This window comes from Bos grunniens, chromosome 6 (genome assembly GCF_055505025.1).
Source record: "Bos grunniens cultivar Pamir isolate PY7600 chromosome 6, Bosgru_T2T1.0, whole genome shotgun sequence".
NCBI lineage: Eukaryota > Metazoa > Chordata > Mammalia > Artiodactyla > Bovidae > Bos > Bos grunniens.
The window spans coordinates 49,590,636-49,610,690 of NC_141170.1; the positions used below are offsets into that span (position 1 = coordinate 49,590,636).

At 38.0% G+C, this 20,055-nt stretch overlaps 1 protein-coding gene across 3 annotated transcripts in view; it reads left to right on the forward strand.

Moving 5' to 3' along the window:
* The window catches only part of SCFD2 (sec1 family domain containing 2), a 396,134-nt gene that overhangs the window by 56,836 nt on the left and 319,243 nt on the right, over positions 1 to 20,055 (forward strand). For all 3 annotated transcript variants that reach the window (XR_015165415.1, XM_086405773.1, XM_086405774.1), the window contains exon 4: positions 12,961 to 13,136. Coding sequence is in view for 2 of the 3 variants with exons in the window: in XM_086405773.1 (XP_086261899.1) it covers positions 12,961 to 13,136 (176 nt within the window). In the remaining variant the exon portion in view is untranslated. The remainder of the gene's footprint in view (positions 1 to 12,960; positions 13,137 to 20,055) is intronic.

A 20,055-nucleotide genomic window follows, 5' to 3' on the forward strand; every position in this document is an offset into this window, starting at 1 on the left:
GAGGGATTGGGGGCGGGAGGAGAAGGGGACGACAGAGGATGAGATGGCTGGATGGCATCACTGACTCGATGGACGTGAGTCTGAGTGAACTCCGGGAGTTGGTGATGGACAGGGAGGCCTGGCGTGCTGTGATTCATGGGGTCGCAAAGAGTCGGACACGACTGAGCGACTCAACTGAACTGAACTGAACGTCTGGTTTAATAGAAGGCAGCTCTATTCTCATATCTGCTTCTTTATAGAATCTGTTGTGATAGAAAGAAAAGCTGGCCTTACAAAGATATGTAGTTGAAAAGGGGAAGATTTTTTTAAATAATTTTCAGAAAATTGTGGATATTCTAGAATTGCAGATATACTATACCAAATTTACAAGAGGTAATTCCTTACAGGTAATTGCAGTGTGGAATATGAAACCATATCATTGAATTTTCCACACTCTGGTACATTAAAGACCATTGATTTCTCTTGCACTTTGGCTCTTTTACACACACATTATTTTATAGCATTTTACCTTAGTCACTTGGACAATAAAGGTTCTCTGAATTATGCAGATTTTCCAAATGTTGACACGTATTATACAATATAACAGACCACAGTTGTTGATATCCCCACTGTTAATCACTAGAAAATCTTTACGTATTAGGATATAAAGCTATAGAGGCAGATACAAGCTTTCCAAAATTATGATTTCACATGAAAACTTGAGTTTTTATTTTGACAAAACAAATAGCTGTTTTCCTTGAAGTGATAGACTCACTTTATTCTTTTTCTTTTGGAAAGAATGTATGAAGAACAATATGCTTTCAGTTATCTTTCCAGTAAAAGTCATACCATTGCATATGAAGAGTATTCTACCCAATCTAGGGGTGGGATTACATTGTCTGTAGCATTTTTCCCTGATCACCTTAGTTGGGTGACATGTGGCTAGAGTAGTGATTTCCAGAAGTAAAAGTGGAGACTGGAGATTTAGTTACCTAGTCATTATGTTAGAGCCTAAGTAGTGAATTTCTAAGGAAATATAAGAGTGATCATCCAGGAAAAGAATATAGAATGAGTGAGAAGAGGCTTGAAGGCAGAGCTGTAAAGAACACATCCATTTAGGGATATGAAGAAGTAGAGAATCTAGAGAAAGGGCTGGAAGAGTTTTTATTGAATTAATAATTAATAATGCCCCAAAGCCTTAAGGTCAGCAAACAGATATTTCCTTCTTATACTTCATCACCTAAAACAAAACCTGAATTGCCTCTGCTACTGTATTTCCTTGTCCACAAATGGTCATCTGAATTTCTAATACCCTTTCTTCAAGCATCTGTCCTCTGACTCTATATTTTTAACTTTAATTGGTGCATCTTTTTTTTTTCATCCTCCTCCTCCTCATGTTAATTTTTATGTTTTCTCAACAGAAGAAATCCTCAGCATATGAGAATATGGGCTAGGAGTTTAAAACCCCCCAAGGAAAGATCCATGGCTGTGGGGTGGGAGTTGCTTTATTTGGAAGAATAGCCTTCCAAGTCAGGGTGGACTTACCGAGGAATGGCTCCTTCCCTGGCAGGCTGGAAATCTGCCTTGTGGAAAACAAGAGTAGTCTATCAGTGTCTTTCCGTGTGCTCAGCTGAGTTTGTAAACATTGATGCAGTGATTTAAGTTAGCCTCAGGAAGGCTGCATTTCCAAAGAAAGCCAAACCATAAATGTTTCTGGTGGTTTTATATTTCATGTTTTTTGTATAAATCTCAGGGAGAGCTGTTTATTTTCTATTTGTGACCTCTGGTCCTGCAGCAGTTATGCTTTATTCCATACTCTCCTGAAATCGTATCTTGCAATAGATTTCTCAATTTTGGATCCATTTGATTGAATTGATTCATATAATTAAAATGCTCTTTTCACATTGCTTTCTTATTCTATCTTTGTAATACTGTAGAGCTCAAAAATTTGTTTAACAAGAAACATACTATTTAAAGGAAATCTCAGGAAAACCTTCTTCAGTATTTATAGTGTTATAAAAGTAGACATCGATTCCCAGCTGGTTTTTATCCAAGTTTCACTATACAGATGGCTGTATATACTGCCCTTCAAATCCCTACGGGAGAAGATTTATAATGTCTTCCCTCTTCCTCCTTTAATATCTGGTTTCAATGTCTAATAGTCATCACGAATGTGGAATTTTTTTCTCAGGTCTGACTTAAATCTCCCCACCTGCATGTTAACCATATTTCTTTGTCCTTTGACCTCAATAGAGGTGGGGAACTAGCAGTAATTATTACTCTTATATTTCTTTTTCTCTTGAAAGACAATGCTTCATCCCTTGTACAAACCAGTGATAGTAATAGATTCAAATTTCCCAGAGAAAAATGCTTGTCTATTAATTCCACATGAAATAGATATTATTTTATTTCAGAACCAAGAGACCATTTAAAAAGTAATATAGCACGTTTCTAGAAAATTCATATTGTACCATTAGTAGAATAAAAAGTAATTGTCTATCCACCCCCCGCCGCCCCCGCCATCAACTTACTCTTCAGTGTAACCTTTGTTCCTAAATTAGAATCTTGACTTCCAGGCCTTTTTCTGTGTAATTAGGTAAGAAAGTAAGTAAATAAGCTAGTAAACCAACAATGAGCAAAACAAAGGTGTGTCCTAAGAGCATGACAATGTGGTTTCGATTGTGACTTCCTTTCTGTCTCTCTTATTAGAGTTTTGGCTACCCGGCATAAAATACCATGAAGGAAACTTAGTTATACAGTTGTGCCAGGTTTTAAACATTATATGTATACTTTAAAATTTATGTTAAATTAGGTTAAATTTGATCACGTTTAAAGTGTGTGGATATATTGATACAACCATGGAAAACCGGCCGTATTAACTTAAGTATACCCATCTGATCCACTGGTTTCACAACTGGACATGTAGCCAATGGAAGCGAGTCTACCAAAAGGCATGTAGTAGACCGTTCACAGTCTCATTATTTATAATGGCCCTAAATATCCTTCAAAGTAGAATGGACAGAGAAGCAGTTAGAGTGGTATAGAACAATAAAATAGAGGAAGGGAAAATAAAGATTGAGATTTTGGACGATGTTGAACTAAAGAAGCTAGACACAAAATAGTGTATCTGTGTATATGACATTCAAAAGCAAACGAAAAATTAGCTGTAGTGAGAGAGTTAAAAATGATGGTTTGCTGTTGTAGGATTATTGATTAGGTACGTATCAAGGGAATATTCTAGAGCGTTGGGTATATTCCATACCTTGATCTGCATGGTGGTTATGTGGATAGATGTATGTGTAAAAAGTAACTGAACTACATACCTAAGATGTGTATGCTTTATTTTATGTTATACTCCTCACTTTCCTCCTCCATTATATCTGAGGCCTCTGAATCTGGAACTGGTTATATCTTCTGGGTAAGTGACCCTTCTTTGTTGCAATGCCTTGTCACATATTCAAGGCAAAGTCTTTGTAGGAGGGGAGGAAATTTATTTTTATTGCTTGTTTTGCTTTGTGATATAGTAAGTATTTTTCTAGTCCTATATTACCTTCCAGGAATTTATACTTCAATTAAAAAAATTTTTTTAGTGCATCACCATAGTATTATTACATATAAAAAAGCCAGAATTCTATTATAGCTATAATTACCTGAATATTCTCCCTTCTGTTATTTCTGTTTCCTGGTTTAACTAAGTACAGTTATATCTCCCAAATGGAAATTTTATTTGGGCTATATTCTAATATGTATGGATTTATATAGCTTTATATCTTTTTCATAACTGGGGAAATTTGAGTACAGGCTTTCTTCTTGGGATAATGAGAATGTTCTGAAATTATATAGTGGTGATGATTACATAACTCTGAGTGTACTAAAAACCACTGGATTGTACATTTTAAGGGTGAATTTTATGATATGTGAGTTATATCTCTATAAAGCTCATGTTAAAAAAGAAGCTCTTAGGGACTTCCCTGTGGTCCAGTGGCCAAGACTCCATGTTCCCAAGGCAGGGGGTCCTGGTTTGATCCCTGGTCAGGGAACTAGATCCCACAGGCTGCAACTAAGAGTTCTCATGCTGCTGTGACGATTCAGTATGCTGAGTGCTGCAGCTGTGACCTGGTGCAGCCAAATAAATAAACAAAATGATTAAAAAAAATAAGCTCTTAGTAATAAAGGTATTATGGTTAAAAAAAAAAAAAAAAAATTCAGGACTTCCCTGTAGCTTGAATGGTAAAGAATCTGCCTGCAATGCAGGAGACTCAGGTTCAGTCCCTGGTTTGGGAAGATCCTCTGGAGAAGGGAATTGCAATCCACTCCAGTATTCTTGCCTGGAGAATCCCATGCACAGAGAAGCCTGGCGGGCTACAGACCATGGGGTCGCAAAGAGTCAGCAATTCAACCAAAGTTTAAAGATAAATCAAGAAAATCTCCTAAAATGTAGAAAGAACAGGGCATTGAAAATATGATACAAAAAGCAAAATATATAGAGAACCAATTCAGGAAACCCAAGAACTATTGAAAGTTTTAGAAAGAGAGAAAAAGCGGAGGACAGGAAATTAGTAAGGAAAGAATGTGAGACTTCCTAGATGTGAAGAAAGACATATCAAATAGTAGAACAGGCTTAACTGAAAAGCAAGTGTAAAGAATAAAAACTCTCTAAACTAGACATCATCACCATGACTCCTCAGAGTACAAGAGAATGAGAAGATCCTATGAACCTCTAGATGGAAAAAAGGAAGCTCCTCTACAAAGGAACAAAAATAGGACTAGCACAGGTTTCTTATAAGCAATGCTCAGCCAGAAGATAATGAAGCAATGCATTATTTTCAACCTTGAATTATAGATCTGGATAAACTATTATTAAACTTGGAGGGCAAGAAAAAACGTTTTTAAAGATAAAAAGAAGTTTGCTTTCCACACACCTTTTCTGAGGAAGTTACTTGAGATTGTCCAGCGAAACAAGGCAGCATAGCAGGAAAGAAATATCAGAAATTTAACCAAAGAGTGTTCCAATAGAGGAAAGCAACAGACTCAGTTCCAGGCTGCTGACTACACAGAAGGGCCTGGAGAACAGTCCGCCCATGATGGGACTGGAGAATGAAGGGGTTTGGTTGTAAAGTATTCAGGGAGGGGAAAAAGCAAAACAAAAAACCCCACAGCTCAGCTATACCTCAGTTAAAAACAACAACTACAACATAACCCAGACTTCAAAGATGAGACAGTGTATTTGAAATTAGGAGACTTCACAGCTTCGATTAAGGCAGGGAATGCAACTCCCCCATCCCCTTAGAAAAAGCCCATAAACGTTCTAGGGCCAAAGTATATGCATAAGGAAATGCAATCATAGTTTGTACCTTGGGTCTGTCATTAATAGTTATATAGTTCATTATCATGAAGACACAATTGACTGATTTTGAACTGTTTGAATCAAGCTATACAAAAAGCACGTAAGGTCTTCCCTGGTGGCTCAGTGGTAAAGAATCTGCCTGCCAGTGCAGGAGACATGAGTTCAATCCCTGGTCTGGGAAGATTCCACACGCTGCAGAACAACCAAGCCCGTGGGCCTGGTTCTAGAGCCTGGGAACTGCAACTACTGAGCCCATGCACTCTAGAGCCCATGCTCTGCAACAAGAGAAGCCACGGGAAGAGAAGTCTGCACATTGCAACTGGAGAGTAGCCCCCACTCACCGCAACTACAGAAAGCCCTCACAGCAACAAAGACCCAGCACAGCCAAAAATAAATAAATAAAATTATTTTTTAAAAAAGCACGTAAGGCTACATTATGGTCATAAAATATAAGTGCTATCCATCTTGATGAAAATAAAAGTACAGATGATTTGAAAGATGAAAGGGGAAGATACAAAGTAGAGGGAGGGGCAAAGAGGGATTAATATCCTCTGCTTAGAGACGAAAAGCCATAGGATACCATCTGTAATTGACAGAACAAAGAAGAAAGTTTAAGAATGTAATGTAAATTACGAAGATAACCAACAAATGGGGAGGAATAGTGCTCGAAGCCTCTGCCAGCTTAGAGACTATCTCACGATCTCTTTGTTGTGTATTCCTTTCCCTTTGTAATTCCTTTTTGTCTTTCTGATGAAATGAGATGAGGATGTAAACCCGTGTGTCAGTCTACCCTCTGAACCTTTTGTACATTATTTACAGAACTCCGAAAGCATCTTTTGTACACAAGAGCTTTCTAATGTCAACTGTAGAATTAACATTGGAAATTTCCCGTAACCATGCTGCCTACCAATCAATAGTTTTGTTTTAGTAGCATCGCCACCTTTGTCTACATGTTAGTATGAGCGCTCTTGCTATAATTTACATGCATTCCTGGAAAATTTGTTTTGCAAAATCACATACTGGTTATCAGGGCTCATGATAAAAAATATCATTAGCAGAAGCCCATTTAAAAATCTATACAAATTTATAGTTAGAGCACTGACAACAAAAAAAAACAATAAAAATCTTGATTAAAATACTAGCACAGTTAAAAGGTATGCCAGTTTCCTATAGATAAAAGAAATGTTACAGTATATTTGGGACTTCATGTGAACAAAAGAGTTGAAAGTAGCTCACTGGAAGGGAAAGTAAAGAGAAGTTGAGGCTGTTTGTTTATGCAGGCAAAGGCAAAATGCACTGAAGATCAGGGAGGACCAAACAGGAAGCACTTCCGAGACAGGGCATATGGTCAAGCAGAGCTAAGAGGAAGAACTAGGAGTGCAGTCAGGACTCAGTTTCTCTTATGGCCTGTAGCGTTCAGCTATGTTTGTTTACTTTGTGTTCAGCTGCTCTCATTTGGTGGCACAGGATGTTAAAATAATGAGAAAAGTGACAAATGAGTAGGTGTGACTTTTTGTGTAATATTAAAAGTATTCCTGTTTGCCAGTTGTGTGTAGGTTAATAAACCAGAGTTTTAGCAGAACATGTTATATTTAATTATTTTAATATGCTTTGCCTTTATTATATTAGAAAAGTAATTAAAAAGGAGACAAATGAAATGCTGATATTTGAATTCTGGGAATACATGTCTTAAGACATAACTTTGTTTATTCAGATTTCACATACTGGGTTTTCATTCACAGTTTCAAGACAATGATGAATAAAAAACATGCATGACGGTGTTATTATTTCTTATAGAACTTTTTTTTTTTTTAAGAAAACATTTAGTAGCTAAATATACTATTTTAGACAAAATTTCTGATGGTTGCTTTCTACCATTAAGACACACTTTGAGGATTAAGTCAAACCTAGCACTGACAGAATGCTCTTTTTTGTTGTTGTTAAGAAAATCAACAAAAAATCATATATGTGTAAATATTTTAAATATATCTTACCAAGCCACAAAACAGATTCAGAAGGTTCAGTTCAGTTCAGTCACTCAGTCATGACCCCATGGACTGCAGCACGCCAGGCCTCCCTGTCCATTACCAACTCCCGGAGTCCACCCAAACTCACGTCCATTGAGTCGGAGATGCCATCCAACCATCTCATCCTCTGTCGTTCCCTTCTCCTCCTGCCCTCACTCTTTCCCAGCATCAGGGTCTTTTCAAATGAGTCAGCTCTTCACATCAGGTGGCCAGAGTATTGGAGTTTCAGCTTCAACATCAGTCCTTCCAATGAACACCCAGGACTGATCTCCTTTAGGATGGACTGGTTGGATCTCCTTGCATTCCAAGGGACTCTCAAGAGTCTTCTCCAACACCACAGTTCAAAAGCATCAATTCTTCAGCACTCAGCTTTCTTTACAGTCCAACTCTCACATCCATACATGACCACTGGAAAAACCATAGCCTTGACTAGATGGACCTTTGTTGGCAAAGTAATGTCTCTGCTTTTTAATATGCTGTCTAGGTTGGTCATAACTTTCCTTCCAAGGAGTAAGCGTCTTTTAATTTCATGGCTGCAGTCTAGTTTATCAAATGTATGTAGTAAATAGAAAGATAATTTCCATAATTCATTTGAATACAATGGAATTAAATATTATAAGGATCATAGACAATATTAAAATATTAAATCATTTTATTTTCTAAATCTGTCCCCTTTCTCCCAAGCAATAATTCTATTTTGCTGTTTCAAAATATACATAGAATTAATGGTTGTTAAAGTTTTCTGTTTTTTTCTTAACTAAAAATCAAAAGTCTGTTTCACTTTCTTAAAAACTGTATATATAAAAAAAGCCTAATAGATTTTCTTACTTGAAAACTCGTTTTCAAATTTCAAAATTGTCCCTTTTCACAGAGTTGCTATATATTATGTCTTGATAATATATAATATATAAAACCCTTGTTTTATGACTGGAAAAAAAATGTGTTGGCAGGCCTTCTTGGGTTGACATTTTAAAATCACTGTCTAAATCTACCTGAGAAGTTTTATTTTTTTTTTTTTGGTAATATGAGGTATGAATAAATGTTCTATTACTTTTTCAACACCTGGTCCTGGTTGCTTGCAGTTTTAGTTGAGATGAACTGGGAAGTTTTCTCAAGTTATTAGTCTTATTGTATAACATTTTTAATACTCAGTTAATTTTGACTTGTTTTATGTAAGATTCTGATTAAACTTATATTTAAAAATGTCACTAGTCTGTATTTTAAAGCATTTGTGTAAAGTACTCTTTTAATAAATTTAAATTACCATGTTTTGGATTTTTACCAAAAACCCCCTGCTTTCATGACATGTATAAGAAGTGTTAGTGGCTTGTGTATGTAAGAAAAAGATACACAGAGGGGAAGAGACTAGAGCAGCAAGGGTGGATAATCGCTAATTCACAATGTAGTATTCTGTTGGCATTTCCTGTTATGAAATATAGCCATTTGTTCTTTGGATCTCATGCTTTATGTTGGAAGGTAGTGTTATGTAAATATGGTTGTTGAGTCCAAGTCTGAGATTGGAAGATGCTAACTGAATAAAGTTTAACTATATTTTTGAATTGAAGACATTCTTATCTTTAAGTTGAACATATGGTTATTGCAACTGAAATCTAAACAGACCTGATGACTTTCTCTGATGATTTCCATTTTTTTAGGTCTCTCTAAAAATGGGAAATAGATGGGGAAACAGTGGAAGCAGTGTCAGACTTTATTATTTTGGGCTCCAAAATCACTGCAGGTGGTGATTGCAGCCATGAAATTAAAAGACGCTTACTCCTTGGAAGGAAAGTTATGACCAAGATAGCATATTCAAAAGCAGAGACATTACTTTGCCAACAAAGGTGCGTCTAGTCAAGGCTATGGTTTTTCCAGTGGTCATGTATGGATGTGAGAGTTGGACTGTGAAGAAAGCTGAGTGCCAAAGAATTGATGCTTTTAAACTGTGGTGTTGGATAAGACTCTTGAGAGTCCCTTGGACTGCAAGGAGATCCAACCAGTCCATTCTAAAGGAGATCAGCCCTGGGTGTTCTCTGGAAGGAATGATGCTAAAGCTGAAACTCCAATACTTTGGCTACATCATGCGAAGAGTTGACTCATTGGAAAAGACTCTGCTGCTGGGAGGGATTGGGGGCAGGAGGAAAAGGGGATGACAGAAGATGAGATGGCTGGATGGCATCACTGACTCGATGGACGTGAGTTTGAGTGAACTCCAGGAGATTAACAATTAGTAATTAACAATTGGGTGATGGACAGGGAAGCCTGGCGTGCTGTGATTCATGGGGTCGCAAAGAGTCGGACACGACTGAGCGACTGAACTGAACTGAACTGAAAGGGCAGTTATGTTATGAATAGATTGTGTGTATTCTGAGCCTTTTAAATTTCTTCTCCTTCAGGTCCTGGAGATAGGGTTGGAGAGGTAGGCAGTTACGTACCACATAGACCCTTTCAGGGTTTCAAGACTTTTTAGTTGTTGCCTTAGCAGTACTTGTCACAATAATGATTAAGTAATTGTTCATGTAATTGTTCTATGACTATCTCTCTTGGTCAACAAAGCTCTGTGTGTCCAGAGACTATACTGCCATCAACTGCAGCACAGTGTTTAAAGAAATAAATGGAGCTCACTGCAGTGTTAGATCTGAATCCATTTCATGTGAAAATTTGTTTTCATATATTTAATGTGTCAGAAATGTTCTTGTGTAAAAATGTTCATCCTCTGCACAAAAGATCCCATCCCCTAAGAGAGTGACATGTAATGAGCTGGATTAATTAGGAGAGCATTCTGGGAGTCATTTGTCTTCTTTATTTGTTGGCCGTGAGGACAGACTTTTTTCTGATTTGTTCATGGGCTTGTGCTTAGCAGTAAGAACAGTCCCTAGCACAAAAACATGTGTTGAACCAATGGATTAATAAAAGTTAATGACACTCTTAACTCAATAATAAGAAAGCAAACACCTTAATAAAAATGAGCAAAGGATTTGAACAGACACTTCACCAAAAAAAGATATAGGGTGGCAAATAGGCACATGAAAAGATGAACAACATTATTAGTCATTAAAAAATCCAAATTAAAACCCCAGTAAGATGTTGCTAGATAACCTATTAGACTGGCTAAAACCAAAATACTTGGCAATACCGAGGCTATTGAGGATGTGAGGGAATAGAACTCTCATTTGTCACTAGTAGGACAGCTGACTTTGGAAAGTAGTTTGTCAGTTTCTTATAAAGTTAAGCATACATTTAGCATATGACCCAGCAACCCTAGAAATTTACTTATGAAAAAACTGAAATCATTATGTCCACAGACACGTATGCACATAAAATACTATATGAAGATGTTTGTGAAGTTTTTATTCATCATTTCTAAAAATTGGAAACAACCCAAATGATCATGAACTGGTGAATGGATAAGTCTAAACAAACTATGGTTCATACAATGGATTACTACTCAACAAGAAAATAGAGCAAACTACTGATACAAGCAACAACATGAATGAACACCAAATACCTTATGCTCAAGTAAAAAGAAGCTAGACTCAAAAGGCTATGTGCTATATAATTCCAATTATAGAACATTCTGGAAAGGAATAACTATGGGACAGAAACACAGACAAGTGTTCACCAAGGACTTGGGATGGGAAAAGAGAATTGACTACAAAAGGGGAGCTTTGGGGAGTAAAGGAAATAATCTATCTTGATTGTGACTGTGTTTTTGTCAAAATTCATAGAATTATTTTGAGAACACCCTGAACCAGAAAAAAGTGAATTTTACTGTATGTAAATTATACCTTAATCAAGCCAACTTAAAATCAAGCAAAGAAGGGATTAATGAGGCTCTTCTCTGTTAGTACTTAAGCTAGCAAATTGTTAGCTTGCTGCTGAGAATCAGGAATGAACTATGCTTTACCAAGGGACCAAAGAAACTAGTGAGACTCAGCTCTGTGCTATGCATTTCCACTGTTCTTGCCCCTCGCTGCAACCCACCAACTGTTGTTGTTTGAAAATGAAAGTTGCTCAGTTATGTCTGACTCTTTGTGACCTCATGGACTATACAAGTCCATGGAATTCTCCAGGCCAGAATACTGGAGTGGGTAGCCTTTCCCTTCTCCAGGGGATCTTCCCAACCCAGGGATCAAACCCAGGTCTCCCTCATTAAAGGTTAATTCTTCACCAGCTGAGCCACAAGGAGTGGGTGGCCTGTCCCTTCTCCAGTGGACCTTCCCAATCCAGGAATTGAACCAGGGTCTCCTGCATCGCAGGTGGATTCTTTACCAACTGAGCATCAGGGAAGCCCCATATAAGTGGGCAAAAAGGCACTTTAGAATCCTTAATCTCTTCAAAATATGCACTAAACAGGTAGAATATATTACAGGCTTGGAAGTTTCTTGTGACAAGGTCTTTATTTTTTGTGTATTATAATCTGTAGCAAAACCACTAATTGACAAGTGCCATTTAGCACCGTGTAAGACACTGAACTCTCACTTGTTTGCTACCCCATAGAGTTGCTGTGAAAATCAGAAGAGGGCATGTGCTAAATAAATACGGGTAGTTTTATTACCAGATATTAACCAACGTAGGCATAGCAAACAAACCTGGATTTTAGGCATCAGAGGGTAAACCAGGAAGACAGTGTGGCTGAAATGTACAGGAAGGATTTACTGGCCTTGCATTTGTGTTTGGCTCCATTGCACTCTTCTTGCCCAGTGAGGAGAAACTGTGGTGTTCTGGGGTTCTGCCCATTGCATTGATGAATGGCAGGAATGAGATCTGACATAATAGAATGGGAAGTGACTAAATGGAAGGAGTGCTATTTAGGAAAAGGTTGGACTTAGAGGTCTGAAAGACTGAATCTTCAACAGGGTTTGTTTGCGTTTTTGGTACTCCAGTCTTTAATGAGGTGAGAGTCTTCTTCTAGATCTAGGTGACAATGGTAGTAAATGTGCTGTCATCCATACGAAACCCTTTCTTTTGATATCTCATCTTCCAGGGTTTTTTCCACTTTGGTTCTCTATACGTTTTTGTTCCAACACCAGTCTGCTTTTATGCTCAAGGATGTTGTCATAAACCCATTGATATCAGTGATAAAGTTTTAGCTATAGTCCTAACAGATTTCTCTTTTGCTTTATATACATAACACACACAATTGGAAACCTTGACTTTTTGGCTCTTAGATTGCTATATCATATGTCTTGCAGAGGTACTCCACGTTGAGCTCAAGAAATATTTATTCATAAGACCTTATTTGAAAACTCATTTATGGGGTATTGCAGAGTTATGAAATGAATCCTAATAACAATATGGCTTTGGCAAGAGCACTTAACATCTGTTTTTTTGCTTGCAAAATGCAGTTGGTAGTTTCAACTTTGCTGTTGTCACCATGTTGTTTTAAGAGTCACAAAAGCTTAGGAAAGCTTGCAGTTGACTCTGAAGTTTTGTGCTGATGGGAGATAGTGAGGAACAGGGAAGCCTGGCGTGCTGTAGTCTGTGGGTCACAAAGAGTCGGACACGACTGAGCAACTGAACAAGGCAGTAGTATTATTAATGGCACGCTCCTCTTTATTTTTACCGCTCCCAGAAGAGGGTACGCTGATGAATTGTATGTTTTTCCAGGGAGAGTCACTCCGGGGCAGCTCATGTCCTATATTCAGCTCTTCAAGAACAACCTCAAATCTCTAGGGAATCACTGTGGGCTCCTACAGCTTGGGCTGGCCACTGTCCAAACTCTGAAACACCCACAGACTGCCAAGTGGGACAACTTTCTGGCTTTTGAAAGACTCCTTCTCCAGGTATGTTGCTCTGGGGGCTTCTTGGGGTATTAATAATTAAAGTTTTTACTTCCAGGGAAAAATTTAATATTTATTATAATCTGAGTAATAAATCATATTGTTGACATGTGCCCTATATCATATTCTGTAAGTGCCCCCAATTTAAAATGCAAGTAGCAGCTTTTTCTATTTTTTTAGTTTTTCTACTTTTTTTTTCTCTTGACAATAATGTCTTTGGCTTCTCACTCAATACTTAGATAAATGTCTTTTTGAGTATTTAACTAAACTTTGAAAACCTCTTCTCGATTTTATGCCATTTGGACCTTTCTTAATCTTCATGGCATCTTTATTCAATCCTTGCTACTTTTCCTGTAGAATATGCTACTTTTGATACTTTTTCTGACAATAGTTTTTAATCCTTACAACATATGATAACATGTGGCTTAAAATGATGTTTAGTAACAGATGAAAGGGAGGCAAACTCCCTTTGTAGTTTTATAAAGAGATATGTACATGGGGTATGGCCTTTTCATTATTGTTTAAATATTTGCATGGGATACTTTAAAAAACATGTGTTTTTTAAATTATAAGGTATTTTGAAACACAAAATATTATGACTAGATATTTATGTATTTTACGCATAGATTCAATATAATTTAGTAATTTTTTATATTTATATGCTTTTCCATTAAAGAAATAAAACTAGAGGTAAAGTTGAAGCATCTCTGATACTTAACCCTTTCCGTGCTCTGATTCTCCTTTTTCCTTTCCCGTGGTAATCAGAAGCTTGATTCCTTGTTTCTATATATTTATTAAAAACTCATTTTTCTATAAATAATACAGAGTATTGTGCTATGGGTTTTACTTTTTATGTAAGTGATGTCATATTGTAAATATCCCTGAACAACCTGCTTTTCCCTCTCAGCATTCTGTTTTTAAGATAACCCAAATTGACATATACAGATTTAATTGTATGAATATTCAACAGTTTATCCAATCCATATTGATGTATAGCTAGACTGTCCCATATTTGTGTGTGTGTGTGTGTGTGGTTAGAAAGAATGAGATGAATATCCTGGAGCTTGTCTTCTGGTTTACATGTGAGAGAGTGTCTCTAGGGCACATACATTGGAGAGGATTGTTAAATTTGTTGACCATGCATATTGATGAGTTTAAAAAATATCTGTGACCAAACTGACCACTAGATTTTTCATGAGTATTTTAATGATTCTAATACCATATGTAAGTTGAATTTTCTAAGTGCTAACTGGTATATTGGAGTACTCCTGACTTTTGATTGGTGATCACACGTCCAATAGCCTTGCATTTTGCATTTATATTTGTTATCCACTTTTTAAAAAAAAATGTTCATTGGAGGATAATTGCTTTACAATGTTATGTCAGTTTCTGCCATACAACGATGCGAATCAGTAATGATATACATATGTTCCCCTCCTCTTGAATCTTCCTCCAGCTTCCCACCTCCCACCCCATCCTACCCCTCTAGGTTGTTACAGAGCACTGGATTGAGCTTGTTTTCCTTTTTCTTTCTGTTTCATTGGTTCTCCTGTATTTCCTCTGCAGGCAGTAATATCTGTAAATAATAACAGTTTTATTTCTTCCTTTCCACATGTGATAGCACTTTATTTTTTAAAAAAAATTTAATTGGAGGCTAATTACTTTACAGTATTGTAGTGGTTTTTGCCATACATTGACATGAATCAGCCATGAGTGTACACATGTTCCCCATCCTGAAACCCCCTCCCACTTCCCTACCCATCCTATCCCTCTGGGTCATTCCCAGTGTGATAGCACTTTCTTAGTGCACTGACCAGGCATACTAAAACTTGCAGTGAAAGTAGGTGTTTTCATCTTATTCCTGACTATAAAGAAAATGTTCTAAAGTTTTACTGTTAAATATTATTTTTTTGTTTTTAAGTTTCTTCTTAATTATATTTTGCTGAGTAATTGTTATTGCTATTTTTGTCATGCATAAGTATTGAATTTCACTTAATGGAGAGTCTAAATTTTTAGATGTATATATATATGGGCTTCCCAGGTGGCACTAGTGGTAAAGAACCCGCTTGCCAATTCAGGAGACAGAAGAGATACAGGTTTGATCCCTGGGTTGGGAAGATCCCCTGGCTGAGGGCATGGCATCCAACTCCAGTATTCTTGCCTGGAGAATCCCCATGGACCGAGGTGCCTGGTAGGCTGCAGAGTCAAACATGACTGCACGCAGACACACGTGCAGCTGGGTTTACTATGGTAAACCCTATGAAGAATTCATAACCTATAAAGAATTCTTTTGGTAGCCTATGAAGAATTATTTTTTTATATTCTAGCAAGAAAGTTTGATTTAGCTTCCTCAATTAAATGGGAATAAAGTACCTACATCACAGTGTTATCATCAGGATTGAATGAGATTGCATATGTGTATCACTAAGTTATACTGCTTAACATATAGTAAATGCTTAGTAAGTCTTAGTCATTATTCTTTTAGCTGAGCCAGAAATATTGCCAATGCTTGCCAGTTTACTTTATGTAAATAATGGTTTTAATATATTCTCACCTAGATTTTATTTTCTAAATTAAAATTTATTAAGGAATAATGAGACTGTTACATTGAAATATATTACCATCTTTTTTACTTAATATTTGATAATGTTTAACAGTATTTTTCTTTAAATCCAGATTTAAATGCCATTGTTTCTACACTGTATATCTGATGTTATGCTAATCGTTTCAAAGAAAAAGTTTTATTGATCATAACTTAATGGTTATGAAACAATCACAAACTGTATAGCAGAGGAAGCATCTGTGTTTATGCTTTCTGAAAAGCATACTTTATAAATATGTATGTAATATCTATCTCCAGTTATTTTTTAGGTAACAATTAACATTTCTAAATAAAAAAAAAATCCAATTTGGAAAATGGCTTTTAAATAAAATGTAAATGATTTATAGAGCCACTCAAGATTTCCCAGGTAAACGTTGCTTTAGTTTTAAACGTTTTCATCTTTGTAGTGAGAAGTAGACCTGGCGTCTTGTCAGTTGCCAAAGTAGTTTTTAATAGGTAGAATTAGTTTTCTTTATGAGATACTAAATTTTAGAGTATCTGTTCTGTAACAGATCAAGTTTAACTAAACTAAATGACAGTATGTCTGCTTCAGTTCAGTTCAGTTCAGTCGCCCAGTCGTGTCCGACTCTTTGCGACCCCGTGAATCGCAGTACGCCAGGCCTCCCTGTCCATCACCAACTCCCGGAGTTCACCCAAACTCATGCTTGTCCTGTAGCAAATTGATGAGTTTTACCTTCTCAGTCTTCTAGTGCTTCTGTTAGGTCCCCCAGCCAGATGGCTAGGCTTGGAAATGTAATGGCTCATTTTAGGTCTGTTCCTGACTTCGTCAACACCCTGGGAGGTCCTGACTTGCAAAGTGCTGGCAATATTATTTCCATAAAGAGTGAGGGAGGAAGCAGAAAATGGTGATCCCTAAAGTCAGGCCAGAGTGTTGTTGACATTTATGGAGATTTTTCATTGGATTTTTCCTGAGAAGAAAAATTGTGGAGCATGCTTAAAAGAAAACCTCTTGTTTCTTTACTTTCTACTCTTAACACTTCTGATACCAAATGTGTAGGAGTTTTTCCCATGCCAGGCAATCCTCCAACTCACTCCTGGGTGTCACACCCACTGGAGGGTGTCCTGTAATTCAATTATGACTGATTAAATGGAGTAGCACAGACCCCACAGGTTATGGGCTCAGTCCCACAAGACTGCTCCCCACTGTAGACATCAATTTCAAGTCTGGGCCTCGGATACTTCTGACCAACCCACTATCAATCAGGGTTCCCATGCCCCATCCCCACCCCTTCCTCCTTGGGTTCCATAATTTGTTATAATGGCTCACAAAACTCAAGGAAACATTTATTTAAGTTAACTGGGTCATTAGAGCTCAGGTAAGGTCCAAAAGGATCCTGAGAGCAGGAGCTTCTGTTCCCATGGAGTTGGGGTATCCCATCCTCCCAGCCCATGGTGTGTTTACCAACCCAAAAGCTCTGTGAATTCTATACTCTAGGGATTTTTATGGAGGCTTCATCTTGTAGGCATGATTAATAAGTCAGTCTCTAGCTCTTCTCCCCTCCCTGGAGGATGGGGGATGGGTATGTAACTGAAAGTCCGAGATTCTACTCTTGGCTTGGCCTTTCTGGTGATGGCCCCCATCCAGGAGCTACCCAGGAGCCCACCAGTAATCCCCTCATTAGAACAAAAGATGCTCCTATCACCCAGGAAATTCCTGGAGATTTAGGAGTTCTGTGTGCCAGGAATCAGGGTCCAAGACCAAATATTGGAAACAAAGATGTTCCTGGCACCCCTGTTGATCAGGAAATTACAAGGGCTTATGTGCCCGGAACTTTGGGCAGAAACCAAATATGTGTTTTTAACTGCGAAGGCAAGTTATTAGGAGGAAACACCGCACGCCCCCACAGATTTCCACAAGGAGAGGTTCTTCCTAGGCGTGCTCTTGGTCTGTTTCTGACCCTTTATTCCCTCCTTTCTTAGGGAGAGGGAGTTTTATCCAGTTAGCAAGTTCAGGACAAGTGAATGGGCTCAGCTCTTTTCTCCTCTTCGGAGGTGTCCTGCCTGCAGAGGGCAGTGTGAGGCTCAGCTCTTTCAGAGTCAGAATCTGCCCTCATTGACTGGCAGCCTCTTCTTTTTCTACCCTTCTTATTCTTTATTCTGGTAGCTTGGTTTGACATTTTGAATGAAATGTCAAATATTTGGGAGAAAAGGTTAAATGGGGATTTATCAGTTGTATCTTTGGAGTTGTACACAAAGAGAGGAAGGGATGAACATAGTACAGAAGAAAACTTTTTTATGACTGAGCTGAAAATAGCGAAAGTCATTTTCCATGCTGAAAAGAAAAGGGGCACATTTGGCTTGAAGAATACTACCATTTCTATTGATTCTAAGACATCCTTTGTTTCACATTTCTGAAATTGGGATGCATCTTGGAATCAGTGGCATTTCTCAGTTTAAGTGCAGTATTTTTTCCCCCCTTGCTGCTGCTGCTAAGTCGCTTCAGTCGTGTCCGACTCTGTGCAACCCCATAGACGGCAGCCCACCAGGCTCCCCTGTCCCTGGGATTCTCCAGGCAAGAACACTGGAGTGGGTTGCCATTTCCTTCTCCAATGCAGGAAAGTGAAAAGTGAAAGTGAAGTCGCTCAGTTGTGTCCAACTCTTAGTGACCCCATGGACTGCAGCCCACCAGGCTCCTCCGTCCATAGGATTTTCCAGGCAAGAGTACTGGAGTGGGGTGCCATTGCCTTCTCCGTCCCCCCTTGCTAGGGTACATCAAATAGTGCTGTGTGTTACAGTCAGTTGTGTCTTAGAGTCAACGAACTTGGGTTTTGAAGGTAGAAGTCAATGAAAATTTCCCCAGACCTTGGGTCTGACTTGGTACCTTTCTTACTGCTCTTTTGGCAAAGTCTTGGTGTTAAAATTGTGACATTTGAGTGGCAGCTTGCCTTCACTGGTCATGAAAAGTGAAAGAAAGTAAAAGTTGCTCAGTCGTGTCCAACTCTTTGTGACCCCATGGACTATACAGTCCATGGAATTCTCCAGGCCAGAATACTGGAGTGGGTAGCCTTCCCATCCCCAGGGGTTCTTCCCAGCCCAGGGATCAAACCCAGGTCTTCCGCCTTGCAGGCAGATTCGTTACCAGCTGAGCCACAAGGGAAGCTCAGGAATACTGGAGGGGTAGCCTGTCCCTTCTCCAGTGGATCTTCCTGACCCATGAATTGAACTGGGGTCTCCTGCATTGCAGGTGGATTCTTTACCAGCTGAGCTATCAGGGAAGCCCGATCATGAGTATGATAGAAAGATTTGTCCCTTGGAGTAGTTATCTCACTGTAGTACCTTTCATAAGTTAAGTTGGTCTTTCTTTTATTCAAATTTTTGACTATTAGACAATGCTGTGAATACATTATGATAGTTGAAGCAGTACTGAACTTTCTCCTAAACTTCTCTCAGACCAAGGAATAGATGCTTTGAGAAAGATCTCTTGGCTAGTGCTACCAAATCCTTAGGTTAAGATTTTTATGAGTGGATTCCCGATAGCTTAAGAATGTGACTTAGGTTGGATCCCTAAATATAAGTTGTGTGATATTTGAGATATATATTAATTTATGGTACTAACGTACAAATATTTGATTATTAAATTTTCTTATTTTTAACCTGTTTTGTGTATGTTGTTGTGCAGTTGTTAAGTCGTATCTGACTCTTTGCGACCCCATGGACTGCAGCACGCCAGGCTTACCTGTTCTTCAATATCTCCTGGAGTTTGTTCAAACTCATGTCCATTGAGTCAGTGATGCCATCCAACCATCTCATCCTCTGTTGCCCCCTTCGCCTCCTGCCCCCAGTCTTTCCCAGCATCAGGATCTTTTCCAATGAGTTAACTCTTTGCATCAGGTGGCCAAAGTATTGGAGCTTCAACTTCAGCCTCAGTCCTTCCAATGAATATTCAGGGTTGGTTTCCTTTAGGATTGACTGGTTTGATCTCCCTGTGGGCCTAGGGATTCTCAAGACTCTTCTCCAGCACCACAATTTGAAATCATCAGTTCTTTGGTGCTCAGCCTTCTCATTTTAATTAAAATAAAATGTGTAAGACATTTTATTTACAGCTGCCAATTTCTCATTGGGAGCTAAAAGTTAGTTAGAACAATATACCTGAAATTAGTTAACTTTATTTAAGAAATATATGCACCCAGAAACACTATTTAGAACAAGTGAAAACAAAAAAATTCTTTTAAATAAAAAGGCTATGCTATCTCTCAACTTCTGTAACCATTTGTTTTGTTTTTCATCTCTTCTCTGTATGGCCCCAGGCTCTCTTTCTTCCTGGTTTTGGAGTTTTCCACATTATTACTAGATGTTAAA